At 54.1% G+C, this 17,711-nt stretch overlaps 2 protein-coding genes across 11 annotated transcripts in view; one reads left to right on the forward strand and one right to left on the reverse strand.

The window, feature by feature from the left end:
• Nucleotides 1–15,435, forward strand: part of DAAM2 (dishevelled associated activator of morphogenesis 2) — a 113,499-nt gene extending 98,064 nt beyond the window's left edge. For 4 of the 5 annotated variants that reach the window (XM_082847519.1, XM_082847522.1, XM_082847521.1 and 1 more), the window contains 10 exons: nt 430–536; nt 1,753–1,837; nt 3,622–3,728; nt 3,864–3,952; nt 8,227–8,395; nt 8,572–8,679; nt 9,619–9,679; nt 10,861–10,992; nt 12,088–12,258; nt 12,487–14,214. In XM_082847519.1, the coding sequence (XP_082703645.1) occupies nt 430–536; nt 1,753–1,837; nt 3,622–3,728; nt 3,864–3,952; nt 8,227–8,395; nt 8,572–8,679; nt 9,619–9,679; nt 10,861–10,992; nt 12,088–12,258; nt 12,487–12,708 (1,251 nt within the window). In that variant the 3' untranslated portion in view covers nt 12,709–14,214. Of the gene's footprint in view, nt 1–429; nt 537–1,752; nt 1,838–3,621; nt 3,729–3,863; nt 3,953–8,226; nt 8,396–8,571; nt 8,680–9,618; nt 9,680–10,860; nt 10,993–12,087; nt 12,259–12,486; nt 14,215–14,845 lie in introns of those variants that run through there. The other variant, XR_014326490.1, reaches the window with a different exon arrangement.
• Nucleotides 14,237–17,711, reverse strand: part of MOCS1 (molybdenum cofactor synthesis 1) — a 37,807-nt gene continuing 34,332 nt past the window's right edge. For 3 of the 6 annotated variants that reach the window (XM_082847525.1, XM_082847524.1, XM_082847526.1), the window contains one exon: nt 15,552–17,420. In XM_082847525.1, the coding sequence (XP_082703651.1) occupies nt 16,660–17,420 (761 nt within the window). In that variant the 3' untranslated portion in view covers nt 15,552–16,659. Of the gene's footprint in view, nt 14,330–15,551; nt 17,421–17,711 lie in introns of those variants that run through there. The other 3 variants (XR_014326491.1, XR_014326492.1, XM_082847527.1) reach the window with 3 other exon arrangements.

Genomic DNA, 17,711 nt, shown 5'->3' on the forward strand with positions numbered 1-17,711 from the left:
GGGTCCAGGAACTGTGACCTTATGGGGACTTGGAACCAGCTTCTCGTCATAAGATTGGGGAGGCTCTCTGGGTGGGCTGGGGTGGGGTAGGGGTTGATTGTCTGGGACACAGTATAGATCACACTGCACAGCCACAGGGGTCAGTCACTCCCCGTCTAGTTTGCCCACAGAGGGCAGTCTCTGATAAAGGGTCTTCTTATTGCCCCCGACCCAGTCTAGCCCAGGGTAAAGCCCCAGAGCCTCCTATTGGAGTCAGATATTAACCACACTCCTCTCTCTCTCCTGTCTTTTTCCTTCCCTCTCTTTCTTCCGCTCACACCAGGAGCGTTCCCTGCTTGTCACGGGGGTGGCTCCTGGGTAGGGGGTAGGCAGAAAGAGGACTGGGGAAAACACACACTTCACCCTTTCTACTTGGCTTGTCGGTTGCAGAAAGAGTTGGGCTCCACGGAGGACATCTACCTGGCCTCGCGCAAGGTCAAAGAGCTGTCGGTCATCGACGGCCGGAGGGCGCAGAACTGCATCATCCTTCTCTCCAAGTAGGTGCTCGCCCTGCCTCTACGGCCCCTGCTCCACAGTAGGTTGCAGGTGGAAGGGACTGGGTCCCCAGGAAGCAGAGGCCTGAGCTGGGGCTAGAGAGAAATATGATGGAGCTGAGTGCCTGGGGGAGAGAGGTGCCTGGCAGAGGAATGGGGTGATAGCAGTATCTGGCCTCCCCCCGTCTCCTGGCTGTCCCCTGGGGCGGCACGGGGCCCCTGATCTCGAACCCTCTCCCGGGAGCCCATGTTGAGCGAAGCAGAGTGCCGCCCCAGGGGACAGCCAGAGCCAGAGACGAAGCAGAGTGAGGGGCTCTGCAGACAGGAAACTGCCCCATCACGCGGCCCCTGACCAGCCTGGTCAGCGTTTGGCAGCGGAGTTGCTCTAAGCCCGTGGAGGGCCCTGCTCGCTCAGGCCACAGAGCAGCATGATCTCAGCCCCCAAGCATTTCCCGCGGCTGCAGAACAAACAGGGCAGTATCTGCACTAACAGCATAGCTTCTGTGCGGGGCCTCCCGCCAGAGCCGGGGTCAGAGGTCCCCGCCTCCCGTACTATTCTTAGCACTGCCCCAGCTGCCCCGGGCCGTCCATCCCCGCTTGCCTCTCCGCAAGGTCCTAAGCCTCAGTTTCTCCCCCTTAATGCTTCCCCAGGGCCTCCCAATGGGTGTGCATCTGGAGGGGCTGTGTGTGTGTGTGTGTGTGTGTGCACACGTGTGTGTAGGGGGTTGCTTCTCCCTCTCCCAGACAGCAAGACGTGTTGGAACAGCTGTGTGGGACCCGAGGCGCTGTCAGAAGACTGAGACCTGTTCTGTCTTGAAGGAAACAGGAAACTGCCCCCTTAGTGACCTGCCCATATTCCCATCCTCCCGTGGAGATGCCGTGGGTATTTCCGGCACGGGGAGAGGGAGCAGAAACTCCTCGCCCTGTCTCGGTCTACACTGAAGATGGCCCTTTTCCTCCCAAATGTCCCTATCCATTAGGATGGAGACGCAAGCAAGAAACCAGAGACTCACGTCTCTAGAGACTGAAGTATCTCAGGATTGAGTTATAGAGTGAACCGTGTGCGTTTAGTCTGAGAAGGCTTTGCAGAGGAGGGAGTGCTATCAAATGGAAGCGAGAGAGAGAAGGCCCGGGCACTGGCTTCTGAAGGAGAAGGTCTGGGGTCTGTCCTGAGCAGAGGGGCCGGGCCAGGCTGCTCAAGGTGGGGTTTTTGCCTTAGGTTGAAGCTGTCTAACGAGGAGATCCGGCAGGCCGTCTTGATGATGGACGAGCAGGAGGACCTCGCTAAGGACATGCTGGAGCAGGTGAGGCCCCTGAAACTAGGGGGTGGCCGGACCCCTTCCTGACAGCCCCCAGGGAGGCCAAGTCTCTTAGGTCAAGGAAAAATCGGGCTGGGGGCTGGAGGAGTGAGGGAGAGGTTTATAGAAACTTCCCTGGGCCCACCTTTCTGAGGAGAGACCAGAAAAGGCTGCATCTTTTTTCAGGGGATTGAGGCCCCCAGAAAGGAGATATGAGGAGTGACCCCCCCCACCCCGCCATGGGCCTCAGGGCAAAGGCAGTGACCCATAACCGTATCTCCCCCAAATCTCTTCCACATCAGTCTGTTGTGTCCTTCAAGAGAAACCCAGAAAACACCAAGCAAAACCACCATCAATTGGACATGAAAATTAAGAACTCTGTCGATCAAAAGGCACTATTACTAGAGTGAAAAGGCAAGCCAAGCTTTAGGAGACCTTTGCTTTATGTATAGGTCACAAAGATCTCATATTCAGAACAAAGAACTTTACAAATCAGTGAGAAAAATGGCAAACAACTTAAAAATGAGCAAAAGACTTGAATAGGTACTTCATGAAAGAGAATTTCCAAATGGTTCAATACTATCAGTCATCAGAGAAATACGGTAAATCACAGTGAGGTAGCACCATCCACCCCCCTAAACAGCTAAAATTGAAAAGGCCAGCAGTGCTAGGGGTTGGCAAGGATGGGAAGCAACTGGAACTCTCATTGGGTAGAACCATTTTGGACAACCATTTGGCAGTACACCTACCTATCTTAGTGCCCAACAGTCCCCCTGGATACAAACACCAACTATGGGAATATTTATAACAATTTTATTTATAAAACCCCGCAAACTGTGAACAACTCAGCTGTCTATCAGTAGCAAAGTGAATAGACTGTGGTATATTCCTACAATAGAATAGTGCCCAGCAATGAATAAAAAATGGATCACCAATCACTACATGGAGGAGGCCCAGAGGTTATGGTGAGTGAAAGAAGCCAGACCCCAGAGAGAACACACTGCATGCGCCCATTTGTACGAAGTGCAAGAATAGCCAAGTTTTATCTAAGGTGATAGAGTTCAGTTGAGAGGCTACACTGGGGGATGGGGGTGGCTTGGTTACTGAAGTAGCACAAGGGAACTTTCTACGGGGATGGAAATCTTAGTTTAATCTGGATGGTGGTTCAGTGGGTGGATAGTTTTGTCAAAATTCATTGAATTGCACATTTAAAATGGACGCATTTTATTTTATGTAAATTATACCTTCATAAAGTTGGTTTAAAAAGAAAAAAATCGGGCTTCCCTGGCGGCACAGTGGTTGAGAGTCCGCCTGCCGATGCAGGGGACACGGGTTCGTGCCCCGGTCCGGGAGGATCCCACATGCCGCGGAGCGGCTGGGCCCGTGAGCCATGGCCGCTGAGCCTGCGCGTCCGGAGCCTGTGCTCCGCAACGGGAGAGGCCACAGCGGTGGGAGGCCCGCGTACCGCAAAAAAAATAAAAAGAAAAAAAGTAAAAGAAAAAAATCATTGAGCTGTACACTTAAGAACAAGTATACTTTACTGTAGGTAAGTTATATCTCAATTTTAAAAAGTCAAAAAACTAAAATAAAAAGAAGGAAGTCTAGAGCTGGGTGTCTTGTGTCCCCTTGGGGCAGGTGAAACATAAACCACCCCCATGAGGATGCACCTCTCTTTTATGGGGGGCCCTCCCCATTTTGAGCCTGGCCAGTGTGTGGGCTTCCATGGGCTGCCCACCCCCCATGTCAGCTTCTCACCTGTTTCCTGTCTGACCTTCACCTGCTCTTTGCAGCTCCTCAAGTTCATCCCGGAGAAGAGTGACATTGACCTCCTGGAGGAGCACAAGCATGAGATAGAGCGGATGGCCCGTGCGGACCGCTTCCTCTATGAGATGAGCAGGTCGGGGGCAGCAGGCGCGGCCAGGAGGGGGCGGCGGTGGGCGGGCCAAGGAGGGGGCTGGAGCTGCTCTGGGGTTGGGGGCTGGTTGCGGGGGGCGGGGGTGCTGCCTCACGATGCAGCCCGCCCTGTCCACAGGATCGACCACTACCAGCAGCGGCTGCAGGCCCTCTTCTTCAAAAAGAAGTTCCAGGAGCGGCTGGCCGAGGCCAAGCCCAAAGTGGAAGGTATGGCTGAGGGCTGGGGAGGAGACGTGGGGGTGGGAGGCAATGGACAGGCACAGAGGAAACCGCCTTCCTTATTCTTGATTGCCCCCAGAAAACCAAAGTCAAGGACAAGACGTAAGTCTATGAGTTTTGCAGATGTATGCACTTGTGTACGTGTGCACACGTGCCGGCCACGCACCCCATTCCCCGTGCCTCGGCATGCAGGCTCTCCAAGGCGGGGAGTCTGTTGACATCTGCCCCAGCCTGGAACAGAAATGCTGAAAAAATGACGATGACATTAAGCACCTAGAACACTTCTTGTCACAGATTGCTCTGCTTGAGAGGTCCTAGGTGCAGAGAAGACCTTGGACACGTTATTTTAAGTGTGAGCTACTAAGAAAGTAGGAAATTGGGCAGCGGGATCCCCAGAGGTATCTGATTTGCTGGGGTGGGGAACCCCTTCCACCTTTTTCAGGTGAGAACTTTGTAATTAAACGAGAACCACATGCCAAGTACTGTGTGAAACACTCCACGTGGATGGTCTCATGTGGTCCTCGCAACGCTACGGGGGCCATTCACTCATCTCTAAGATGAGGCTATGTTAGTGGCCCAAGGCTGTGTTGCTGGTAGGTGGTGGAGCCAGGATAGGAACGCAGATGTCATTCTTCAGAATCCATCCCTTCCCTCTTGTCCTGTAGTACTTCCCAGAGGGCATGTCCCTGGAACTGCCTGGGGATGGCAGAGGACGGAGGCACAGGGAGCTGGGGAGAAGGGCAGGTGGTCAGGAGGGTGGGTAGCCGTGAGGACCCCAGAGGGAAGAAGCAGGAGAGGCTGTGAGGCTTATCTGCGGTGAGAACAGGATCAGCAGATTGGAATGAGAGAGCCAGTGTCCAGGATGCTGGGGGGCAGGCTGGGGGCAGAGCAGAGCATGGGCCCCCTCTGCTGGACACCAAGCTGCCTGCACTCCCTTGGAGGCCCAGGCCAGAGAATGGTCCTTCCTGGAGTTTGATGAGCTGCTTCAGGAGGATTCCCGGGGTAAGGTGGAACACGGCAGGGTTAGAGGCAGACGTTTTCTGTAATCTGGACGGACACACGCACGTGCATGCACGCAACAAGGGGTCCGCAGGCTGTGTGATCATAGATAACGGGTCTGAGGGGGAAGGAAAGGGTTCAACAGTGACTCTGCAGGTCTGAAGGCACCTCCTTCCCTGGTGATGGGTGAGTCCTGCTGCTGACTGCCTTTGGGGCGTGAGGCACAGATAAAGGGGTTCAGCCCAAGGCATGTGTTCAACTATTTGTGTCTCTTGGGTCAGTGAAGCAAAAGTGAGCAATCGCCTGTCATCTGGATCTGTGGAGCCAGAGCAGTTTAGCCGCCAGGTAGATTTTTTTCTCAGATAATTTCCTGCTCCTAGGAGCTCACTCCTAAACTCTCCCTAAGAGGTCATCAGTGCACGCTCAGGAAAGAGCTTCCCTTTAATATCGAGCTAAGCAGAGTGAGACGCGTTTGGGATGGCAAAGCCTGCTGAGGAAAGTAACAGTCGCTCTGCTATCGCCATGGCTACCGTTCTAGAATGGTCTGGAGGTCTCTTCCGTCCCAGACTTGGGAGCAGGTGGCTGAAGTGGTATTTGACAGAATCAGGTCAGTGGGCTTGACTGGGGGCAGAGAGGTGAGGAGCGTGCAAGGGTTGGGGTCCATGCTCCTCCCTCCAGTTCTCCCAGGAAATATTCCTGGAAGAGCTAAGATTTGGCCTATCCCAGCTGGTTGATGAGCTGTTGACCCCTGTACCCAGCATCCCTCCCTCCCCAGGCAGGGCCTCTGGCTCAATTTGCCGAAGGCCAATTCATCAAATCTGACAAATTTACCAATTCTTCTATGAATATATTCATGAACATATTCTTGAATATATTCTATGAACATGTTCATTGCTGAATATACCATATTCACCGGCGCTCATTATGAACATATGCACTGAGTACAGTCAAGATGAATGTGGCTTCACATGTAAACATTCTTACGACTATATTCATGAATATATTATGACTATATCTAAAATGTCTGCATTGCATTATGGGAGTTTTCCCATTTACACTGATTCCCTTTGAACTCTTGTCAGTTTCTGTTTTTGCCAACATTTTAGCATTTTTAGGATTCCTCTGCAGATTTTTCAAATAGCAGCCTATCAGCCTTAGAAAAACTATCCCAACCGGTATGCGTTGCCGGAAACTCTGAAGTAGTTTACTTAAAAAAAAAAAAAAAACCAAAACAACTTGTTATTGTAATATGCACATAGGAGAGTACACAAATCCTAAGAGTCCTAATTGATGAGTCATCCAAAAGTGAATGCACCTGTGTGATCAGCAGGCAGGTCAAGAAATGGAATGTTTCCAGTCCCCCAGAGCCCTTCTTCATGTCCCCCTCTCAAACATTACTTCCTCCAAATCCTCTGAAGGTTTGTCTATCCTGAACTTTCTGTAAATGGAATAACATAGTACAGATAATTTTATGCTGGTCTTTTGTTCAGCATTATGTTGTAAGTTATCCCTGTTATTACAGGGAGCGGTGGGTTATTTATTTTCAGTGCTGCGTTTTATTCCATTGTATGAATATACCATAATTTACTTAACCAATCTAGATGGAATTTTTTAAAAACACAAACTAGAAACCATTCAATTATTCATCAAGAGTATCGCCACTGTTAGGTCACAGAACAGGCAGATGTTTCAGTTTAGAAGCCGCTGACCAACCTTACCTCTTACTCATTTTTTGTGTGTGTGTGTGTGTGTGTGGTATGTGGGCCTCTCACTGTTGTGGCCTCTCCCGTTGCGGAGCACAGGCTCCGGACGCGCAGGCCCAGCAGCCATGGCTCACGGGCCCAGCCACTCCGCGGCATGTGGGATCCTCCTGGACCAGGGCACGAACCCGTGTCCCCTGCATCGGCAGGCGGACCCCCAACCACTGTGCCACCAGGGAAGCCCTCTTACTCATTTTTTTTACAGCTTTTTTTTTTTTTTACAGTTACTTTAACTGCTTTTGAAGAGTTTTGCAAACTTTTAGTCAAATGGTTTGCATTTAATCTTCATAGCACCATCTTAAGGAATGTTCAATTTGGCAGAAGCCAAAGATCATAATACAATGGTTTGATCTTCTCACCACCACATTTAATAATCCAAAATCATATTCTGTAACTGGCAGCCAAATTTTCAGTGTAGGATTTGTGTCCTAATTCTGCACATCCACCATTAAATACAGAATAACTGAGGAAGGGCCAGAGTACCCACATCAGAATGAAATACTGAAGGTTTGGTTACTGTTAGTCTTAGTTTGTGTTTCCAAGAAAGGTATCATTTAAGGAATTGGAGGGAAATTTTTAAATGCCTAAAGGTTGGAAAATTCTTTTAAATGATATTCAATAGGCTGTCTAGTAACCTATTTAATCAAATCTGAGACACCATCAACTGCAAAGCACACCATTATCTTATAAAACAAAAATATGAAAATACTGCAATTGATGATGTTATTTAATTGACAGGGATGTTTTTCTTTCCAAAAAGATCAACAAAATTCAGCACTTCAAAAGAGGCAGAAACAGTCCCATAGTATGTAAAATGCTGAAGTTAAAAATTTTAATCACTAGGTTTAGAAAAGTAAAAGTATTATATATATATATATATATATATATATTTTTTTTTTTTTTTTTTTTTATTTTTGGCTGCGTGGGTCTTCGTTGCTGTGTGCGGGCTTTCTCTAGTTGCGGCGAGCGAGGGCTTCTCACTGCAGTGGCTTCTCTTGTTGTGGAACATGGGCTCTAGGCACATAGGCTCCAGTAGTTGTGGCACACAGGTTCAGTAGGTGTGGCTTACGGGCTCTAGTGTGCAGGCTCAGTCGTTGCGGTGCACGGGCTTAGTTGCTCTGCGGCATGTGGGATGTTCCCGGACCAGGGCTCGAACCCGTGTCCCCTGTATTGGCAGGTGGATTCTCAACCGCTGTGCCACCAGGGAAGCCCAAAGTATTATATTCTTGCATATATCCACAGAGAGAATATGTTAAGAGTCTAAATATATGCAAGGAAAGATGATACATTCTCCAATATAGTCTTAGGAAGAGTTGGCACGTTTTGAGAAAGGGTTATTTGGTGAATTGGCTTTTGGCGAGTTTGCTTCCCCTGGAGGCAGGTAGATCTGGAGAAGATCGTCTGCTGGTCTGTGGGCATAGCCTCTGCCCCTCTGAAGCTGACACTTAACGGCGCCTTTTCTGGACTTTGTGGTGGCATCATCACCTGTCCCTCCTCCCCCAGCCATCCTGCTGGCCTCCCGGGAGCTGATCCGCAGCAAGCGTCTAGCACAGATGCTAGAGGTTGTCCTGGCCATCGGCAACTTCATGAACAAAGGGCAGCGTGGGAGCGCCTACGGGTTCCGGGTGGCCAGCCTCAACAAGATTGCCGACACCAAGTCCAGCATCGACAGGTGCGACCTGCCGGCTTCTGGAGTCTCCGTCTCACCCCACCCTGGCCTCTCCCCTCCTCCCCATTACCCTCCCAAAATATGCCACAACTTCCCCCTAACACCTCACCCTAGTTTCCGCCGGACCCTCATTCCCAATTCCCTTGGCCCCGTACCCCTGACCCGACTTCCACCCACAGAAACATCTCTCTGCTCCATTATCTGATCATGATCCTGGAGAAGCATTTCCCTGACATCCTGAACATGCCCTCTGAGCTGCAGCACCTTCCAGAAGCCGCCAAAGTCAAGTAAGGGGTCCTCTTGAGGCTGCCTTCTCCCTGTGATCCCGCCCTCTCTCATCTAAACTTCCTCCTTCGGGGCTCCTCTGAGCTGGCTCAGAATGAACAGCATCTTGGGGTCTGCTCTGGGAGAACCCAACGAAAGACACTCTTTGCTCTCAAGTCCTCATTTCAGAGATTCTCTCAGGAAACAAAGCGGGGAGTGGGGAGTTGCGACAGGGATGGGGAGAATGCCGGCAATGGGGTTGTTGTGAAGCCACTTACCACTGCAGGCGATCAGAGCTTAATCCTGCCTCTGCAGTGTGTGGGAGACAGTGTAGGACACTCGCTCCATTATCCCCACAAGGGGTAAGGCGGGCATCATCTACCATCTCCTGTCACTCACTGGCTGGGGGTGGGCAGTAATGCTCTGGCCCGCAGAAAAAGTGCTCAGTGGTTGGAAGTCAGGGCTGTCCACTACAACAGATGGTCCAAGGAGATGGCGGGGCTGGGGTGGCGGGCTCCAGGGGCATCTGCTACAGGCGAGAAGTCAGACCTGAACGTATATAGGCTGATAGAAGCATCTCCAATAGAAGCAGAAACGCAGAGGTAAATAGCTAATACACATCAAAGGTACACTGCATGCAAGATACCATGTTAAGAGCTTATGAGCATTACCTGATGGTAATAAAAATAAATCCAAGCCAGAGGCCATATGTTGGAAACCTTCCAATATGCAGCATGACATTTCCAGTCTAGAAGGATCTATAGGACGTAAGTTTCACCCGTCATTTTATAGAAGCACAGACAGAGCACAGAGGGGAGGTGATTTGCCAGGGCAACATGTTAATAGCCAAAGCAGGGCTGGAACCCAGGTGCCCTGACTCCCAAAGCCATTGGGGTTTGCTCTGCCTTGTACTAACCCCAGCTCCTCTCCCTCCCTCTGTGTCCCCCCACCCCCCCCCATAGCCTGGCAGAGCTGGAGAAGGAGGTGGGCAACCTCAGGAGGGGCCTCAGAGCAGTCGAGGTGGTGAGTACATCATCTATGCCTGCCTGGGTTTGAGGGGATGCTGCCTGTGTTTGCTGCCTGTCACTGGGCCAGAGGGTGGACCCCCCCACCCCCAGATGCAGACCCTGTCTGATGCATCTCTGTGACCCAAAGCTCCTGGCTGGGGCGACAGAACAGCTGGCACAGCAGGTACAGCCTGTAGCATAGAGTGAGTGTTCAGGAAAGGATAACTGAATTACCCAAAGCTTAAATTTAGACTCTGAATAGGAGACATCCATCTGAGACTGTAGCCTATCACTGTACAGTGGAGTGGAGTGAATGAGAAATCTGCCACGTTTAAGATTGATTCAAATCGATGGGACAGAGGATCTGCATGCCTTGGAAGCTGACTTAGGGCCGGTAACACCTAGTGTGACACTGGGGACCACTGTCCCCAGAAGTTCTTATGTCTCTTCACCTCCTGCCTGGGCCAGTAGAGGACCCAGGGGCTATACTTTTTTTTTTGCTGGAGACCCAGATCTCTACTATTCCTGATCTAAGGGCTTCTCAGATGATACTGTCTCTAGCCCAGTGTGGAGGTGGCCCACTCCTTTGTTCCCATCTAGGAACCTAGAGAGCCTTCTCATCTTCACTGGGCGTATGTGGGGAGGCGGTTAAGGGGATAATGGGCTTAGAGAAAGAAGTATGAGAAGGAACCTTTTGTTGCCATTATGGCAGTGGGGGGACGGGGCAGGGGGCTGCTTTCTAATTTATAGCCCTTTAAAGTGCTACCCAAAATGTGGTCCGTGGTCCATGAACCAGCAGCATCGCATCAACTGGGAGATTTGGAAATGCATCTCACACTTTAATCGGCACACAAATCACCCAAGGGTCTTGTTAAAATGCAGATTCTAATTCTGAGTGGGGCCTGAGAGCCTGCTTCTTAAAATTTCACGCTGCTGGTCCCAGACCACGCTTTGGGTAGCAGGATCTAGAGAAAGAAATATGGCAGCGGGGGCGAGGGAAGCATAGAGGCAGGGGGTACTGGTGGATACCTCACAATCTTTGCCACCCTTAGAATTTGAGACCCAGGGTGTACCCTCTTCCAAAGGAAGGCTCAGTGTCCTGCGATTGGCAAGGAGGGTGGAGGATGTGGTGAGTCCCAGCATTCCTGACTCTCGTCCTGGCACTGGTCTGACCAGCACTTGGCTCTCCCTCCTCAGGAGCTGGAATATCAGAAACGCCAGGCGTGGGATCCAAAGGACAGGTTTGTCCCGGTCATGAGCGACTTCATCACGGTCTCCAGCTTCAGCTTCTCAGAGCTGGAGGACCAGCTCAATGAAGCCAGGGCCAAGGTAAGGGCGCCCCAAGCCCCCAGGCTGACCCCACCCCCACCCCTCTCTGTCTTCACCGGTCCTACCACAGGTGGCCCAGAAGGGACACACCCAGAGGCACAGAGCTTTGAGGAGAAAGGGTTTCCTCACTCCTACAAGAAAAGCGACAGCAACGCTGTTGCAATGTTCACAGTCCATTGACCAGACGTCAGGCGCCCCATGAAGTGTTTTCCATCCTCTGTCTCACCGCCGACCTTCTGGGTTTGTTGAAAGGCTATTATCCCATTCCACAGATGCGTGCACTGAGATCCACAGATGTTAAGTAACTTGCCCAGGGTTGCCCAGCTGTGACAGACAGAGCTGGGTTGGAAGCCTGACTCCGGAGCCCAGCTTTGCTCTCGGTTGCTCTGCCTCTTCCTGCTTTGCACTCTGACACGCCTCTGGACCCCAACTGTGGGAGTCTTATTGAGATGTGGGTCCTCATTCAGGAGGTCCGGGGTGGAGTCTGAGATTCAGCCTTTCCAACCAGCTCCCGGGAAACACCTGGGCCTGCCGCTGGTCCAGGGAGCACACTTAAGAGTAGTGAGGGCTTTCTTAGAGGGTTTTCAGTAGGTTGAATTAGAGATGGTAGCTCTCAGTAATAGTGCCAGGCATGTAGCTAGCTAGCACTCTGCATCACTAACTCATTTAACACCCCCCCCCCAACAGTATAAAGTAGGTCCTATTATTATCCCCATTTTACAGATGAAGAAACCGAGGCACAGAGGGTTTAAATAACTAGCCCGATAACTAGATGATCTGACATCCTTGTGGTCCTGACCTTAGGAAGTGCTTCCCAAGGTCTGCAGCTCCTGGTCCTGTACCTACACCCTAACAGACCCAGAGGTCACTCTGGGCAGCCTCTGTCAGTCAGCCTGGGCCTCCCACCTCCCAGGTGTCAGCCTCAAGCCTTTCCTTCCTTCAGCCTTGTCCTTACCCTGATGACATGGGGGGGCGGGCTCCCTTCTCTAGCCCTGCCCCCCCAAGTCCCCCCACCTGGATGAGCTCTGCTCTGGCTGGAACTCAACTGCCCACCAGGCTCGGGGGCGACTCTCCACCAACCCTTCTCTTCAACAGTTCTCCAAGGCCCTGATGCACTTTGGGGAGCAGGACAGCAAGATGCAGCCGGACGAATTCTTCGGCATCTTCGACACCTTCCTGCAGGCCTTCTCGGAGGCCCGGCAGGACCTGGAGGCCATGCGGAGAAGGAAGGAGGAGGAGGAACGACGGGCGCGCATGGAGGCCATGGTGAGGGTGCTGCTGGGGCCTGGGCCTGGGCCTGAGCAAGGCTGAGGGAGTGGAGAGCGCGTGGGCGGCGGGAGGCTCAGGGTGCCCTAGCAAGGAGGAAAGTGGGGCCAGTTGGTAGACCCAGCCCAGCCCAGGCGTCAACCCGCGAAGGAGGGCAGGTGTCTGTGGCCTGGACCGCGGTGGATGTGCTGGGCCGCGGCCTCTCACCCGCCCTCCTCGCCCTTCCAGCTGAAGGAGCAGCGAGAGCGGGAGCGGTGGCAGCGCCAGCGGAAGGTGCACGCGAGCAGCGCGCTGGACGAGGGCGGCGAGTTTGATGACCTGGTGTCAGCCCTGCGCTCGGGCGAAGTTTTCGACAAGGACTTGTGCAAACTCAAACGCAGCCGCAAGCGATCAGGGAGCCAGGCCCTGGAAGCCACCCGGGAGCGGGCCATAAACAGGCTAAATTATTGACCTGGGGGACTGGCCGCAGCGGGAGGCTGGGAGACAGGGATGGGCCCAGGGCGGCGGAGTGGAGGAGGCCATGCTAGTGATACTTACACAATTTGGTGCTGGATTTAGAGCCCTGGGCTGGGTCCTGGGGGCGGGGCTACGTGGCAGGACCCGGTGTCTCCCCACCTGAAGGGGCTCCCCTCATCTCCTCTTCCCATTATTCTTCCTGCACCCTGGCCCCAGGGGTCACTCTTTGAGGCGGACTTGGCCATGCCTGGCCGGCCCTGCTCCCTGACCCCCAGCACGGACACCCAAATGTTGGCACAGAGCTGTCCCATCTCTAGCCTGGAGAGAGGTCCACGGACCTCGTCGAGATTTCACGTGCCGTGGGGAGTAACAGGCGGGGGCATCCAGGCTCCCATCTCTCAAGAGTAGGCTTAATGGAACGTTGATACGGGGCGAAGTTTCCTATTGAAAGGAAGAGGCATGACATATGCTAGCTAGATATGTTCCAGGGAAAAAAAAAGATGCTGGGAGGAGGATGCAGGGACCAAGTCATTAGGACAGGGTGACAGTGCCTGTTTCCTACATCGCAAGCCCTCTGGCCCCTCTTGCATGTCTTAAGTTTCTCTCCCTTCCCTCCTGCCATCTCCATCCTATACTAATCCAGAATCCCGGAAAACTCACCTTTGGGTTCCCACGACTAGGGCTCACTATCAGGTACTTGATGGATCTGGTAAGGGAAGGGGTTCAAGAAAGAAGACCCCATTCATCACCACACCTCGTACGTCGGGCACAGGGACCCTGGAATGAAACTGTCCTTCCCCACCCTGTACAACCTGACCATTGTCTTGAAGCGAGTCAGTGACCTCACACGTTGGCTAGGGCTTCCAGAGGGCAGCACCTGAATGGCCAGCTCCACCCAGAGCGCCTGGGTTACCACTGAACATTACTCGGACCCCGTACTCGTCTGACATCTGCCGCTGAGCAGGAGGCACAGTGACCTCCTGCTCTGTCCAGCCTGCAGGAGACACCTCCAACTGCGTTCGTCTGGCTGAGGTTGGCCCTGGGGCATCAGTTCCAAGGGCAAGAGCTGCCCTCTGCAGTTACGTGCCACCTCTAAGGGAGTAAGGGGACCGCCTCAGGGGCATTCAGATGGGGGGGGCGGGCCCAGAGCAGGCAGGGTGGAAAGCTGAGGGGGGGTCCCACCCCCCCCACCCCCCCCCAGCTCTGGGACCCGACTTGGTTCGGCCGACTTTCATTCTGGTTCTCCTGTCCGTTCTCACCTTCATTCTGTCCACCAGGAGCTGTCCTTCTGGGGCAGGATGATGGCTGGTAACTACACAAATTTTCTAAAAGGACAGAGGTGAGCTGAACTCCATCAAGGCTCATTTTTAATACATTTCCAACCCCCCCCCCCCCCAGAGTTAGCCCCTCATCCTCTGTATCTGTGAGACCGGCCTGACCCTCCCTACAACCCCACATCAACAGGCTCCCTGCCCTTCTATCCTCCTGCCCTTCCCTTTTATGTTTCTCGCCTTCTGACCTCCTCCTCCAGCTCAGGGTTATTGCCAGTGGACAGACTGGTGGGCTGGGCCCACTCTTCAGCTGCCTGTCTTTTCTGGGGGTGGGACCATAGTGGCTGCAGGGTTGCTGAGCCCAACATGGGTGTTGGTTCAAGGGGGAGGGATTGAGCAAGTGTAAGCCTGGTGGGGACCGGTGTGAAGCAGCCATCCTGGCGTCCAGGTGAGGGTAAGGTGAAGGCTTACCAGGAAGAGTGGCCGCAGAGCTGTGTGATACCCACAAAGCCCCCGCTGGAAGAAGCCGGCATTGGGACAATGGGAAGGTTGTGGTGGGACCTCGCAAGGTCCTCCCCCAGACTGGCCGGGCCGAGGTCCACCTCACCCGCTGGGACCGGGAATAGGGAGGGCTCCACGTCTAGCCAACAGGCCTGCCCAAACCCCGGTATTCCCACCCACCGTGGAAGGCTGGATACGCACCAGGGAAGAAGGAATATGGAAGACGTTCGAGACACGTTGGATCCACAGAAAAGCACAGTTCGGTTTAACTGTTTACAGAGGACACGTATATTGATTGTTCCAGGGCTCAGGCTTCTCACCTCTGAAGATTTTGCTTTCTCTATTTATTATTTTTCTAGATCTGGCCAGTGGCTCTGACACCAGACGCCACTGTAGCCAGATCGCCAACAGTGCCTTGGACCACAGACCATCACGGCTGACTCAGCAAGAAGTGCTGGTGCCTTGGAGACAGCTGAGTCGGTCCTTGATGTGCTAAACGTTGACGCCTGTTGTATTTGTCCCTTGGTCGTTCCCAGGTGCCCTTCCTGCCACCTTTGGGTTCATTTCTCCAGCTAATTTTGTGTACAGCGTAAAATTCAGTTAATCTGATGCAACCTGTCCCCTTCGCAGCAGCAACATCCGCTCCCCCTCCCCTGTGAGGGAAGGGAGGCGTGTTTAGGGCGGCGGGAGGAGAAAATTCTCCGGGTGGATGGGGAAGGGTCTGGTCCAGGCTCTTCCCCAACCCTATTCCCTTTCCACCCTCTGGGGGAGCCGTGACCACCCCCGCCCCCCACCTCTACCGCCTCCACGCCAAGGCTGTTCTCACCAGCTGTTTCAGATGACAAATGAGGCTAATGTACAAATTCTGCAGCGTCCTTTTCGCCTGCACCTTTTTTATAGAATATATTGTAATACTAAAAAATATTAAATCCGTGCCACCCCTACCTAACCTGCCTTGAAACTTGTGCCTTCTTCCCACGCTGGGACGTGAGGCGTGCTGGGCAGCGGCATAGCCCATGGTGTGTTGGAAGCAGATCCTACCCGCTCTGCGAGCCCCGACTGTGACATCCTCAGGAATTCCGCAAGCCAGTTCACGTCGTACGGTAGCTTGAAATCGGCCAAGGTGGGAGGACTTAGACCATGGAAATTGGCCTTTTTTGCTTTTCCAAGAGCTAGTTGTTAAGCATTTGCCAGCACACCTGGGTGCAGGGCCAGAGGAAAGGCAGGCGGGGGGGGGCCGGGGGAGTGAGGCTAGAACTAGACACCTACCCACACCGAGAGAACCCCGCAAGCGCGTCCAGCGTTTGGGGATGTGAAAACCGGGAGCCTCTAATTGCACCCCGTGACCTCCACCAGCCGGCGACGGGATGGGCTTCAGACACCCCTACCTGACAGTGCTACTGGAGATGCTGCATCTCTGGGCCTCCCTCTCCACTCCTGCCTTCTCCCCCAGGGAAGGCGGGGTGCACGGAGAACACGCCCCTTTGCTTTTCCAGCGTCTCTCCTGCTCCTCTTCCCCCAGGGGGCGTTGGGTTGGGGGTGGGCCTGCCATCACGGCGGCTCGGTGCCCTCGGCACAGACACAGTCCTCGTTCTTGCATCCCCCAAATGGGCATCGTGGCTTTATTTGGTGCACCGTGTGGGTGAAGGCAAGCTCCATTGCTCCTCCTCCCCTGGTGTGTCCCAGGACGAAGGGGTGCAGGTGGAAAGGCCGTGCGCGGGGCAGGTGTGGGAGGTGTGCTTGGTCAGGAGGCCTCAGGGCTGTGGCCCACGAGGCCCCTGCTTGGGAGCCCTTGGTTCCCTCCCGGGGAAGGAAGGAGAAGAGAAAACCCAAGAGGGAAGGGGAGGTTATGGGCTCAATTGTCGGAGAGAGTCCACAAGTCACTCAGTGTGATTCGGGGGTTATCTAGCCTTGCTTGCTGCGGCCAGCCACCTCCCACAACCTTAGTTAGGGTCCAGGAAGGCTGACGGGCCTGCTGGTTTCCTCTCGGAAGAAAGGAAACCTCTCAGGGCAGTGTAGGTCATCGAGCAGTAGAGGGGTGGGCTGACCTGGGGTTCCTACCGGTTGAAGGTAACTGGTGGCGGGGTGAAAGGAACTTGACATCTTTCCCTTGGCTGAAATCTCATCCCATCTCTTGACCTCGCTGGGCCAGGGGTGAGAGGGGGCAGGAGCTCTACGTCCGATGGAAGTCCCCCCGCTGACCCCCGGTCTTGCTGACGAGCTTGATCTCCGCCAACACGATGTCCCTGCTGACAGCCTTGCACATGTCATACAGGGCGAGGGCGGCCACGGCAGCGGAGGTCAGGGCCTCCATCTCCACCCCAGTGGGGCCCCGAGCCCGGCAAGACGCCCGGACCACCACGGCGTGGCGTGTGCTGTCCAGCTCCAGCTGCACCTGGACGTGGCTCAGGGCCACGTGGTGGCACAGCGGGATCAGCTGGCTGGTCAGCTTGGCCGCCTGGATGCCTGCCAGCTGGGCCACCACCAGGGCGTCTCCCTTCTTTAGCTGGTTCTCCTGGACGAGCTTGTAGGCCACAGGCCCCAGGAGGACCACGGCTGAGGCCACGGCCACCCGCTCTGTGTCTGGCTTCCCACCCACGTCTACCATAGCCGCCTGTCCTTCCCTGTCCACGTGGGTCAGTTGGCCTGAGGTGGGCAGAGGTCCTGATGGGGTGGCAGGAGCCCGGGGCTCTGGGCTAAGGCACTTTGGGTTGGCATCTGAGTCGAGGTGGGAACTGTAATGTCTCTGAGGGAGCCCAGATGCCAGCCACCGCTGGGCGAGGCGAGGGACCTGGGGGGGCCAGCCCCCTTTCCACAAAGTCACCGTCTGGCTGGAGAAACTCACTCTGTGCCTCAGACCCTGAACATGGAGCGAGTCCCTGAAGGAGATGCTTGGAACGGCTGGTGGGGAATCTTGGCACATCACAAATAACTCTGGAAGGAAAAGGAAAGAGAAGAAAGGCTCAGCCCAAAGGCAGGCCTTTTCCCACCTCCCTCCCCAAGCCTCTGCCCACCAAACCCCGAGTGCTCCCGTTCACACTGGGGAAAGGGGAACGAGGGGCAAAGAGCACAGCGAGGAGAGAGAGCAAAGCGACGATACACAGAGAGGGGCCCCCGGAATGAACACGTGCAGCCCTCCTCGCCAGGAGGCACACAGGGCCAGGGTCCCGCAGGCTCTGCCTGCCCTGCAGTGGGCTCTGTGGGTGCTCCCACCTGGGCTCCCCT

The sequence above is a fragment of the Leucopleurus acutus genome (genome assembly GCF_964270905.1).
Source record: "Leucopleurus acutus genome assembly, chromosome: 10".
Lineage (NCBI taxonomy): Eukaryota > Metazoa > Chordata > Mammalia > Artiodactyla > Delphinidae > Leucopleurus > Leucopleurus acutus.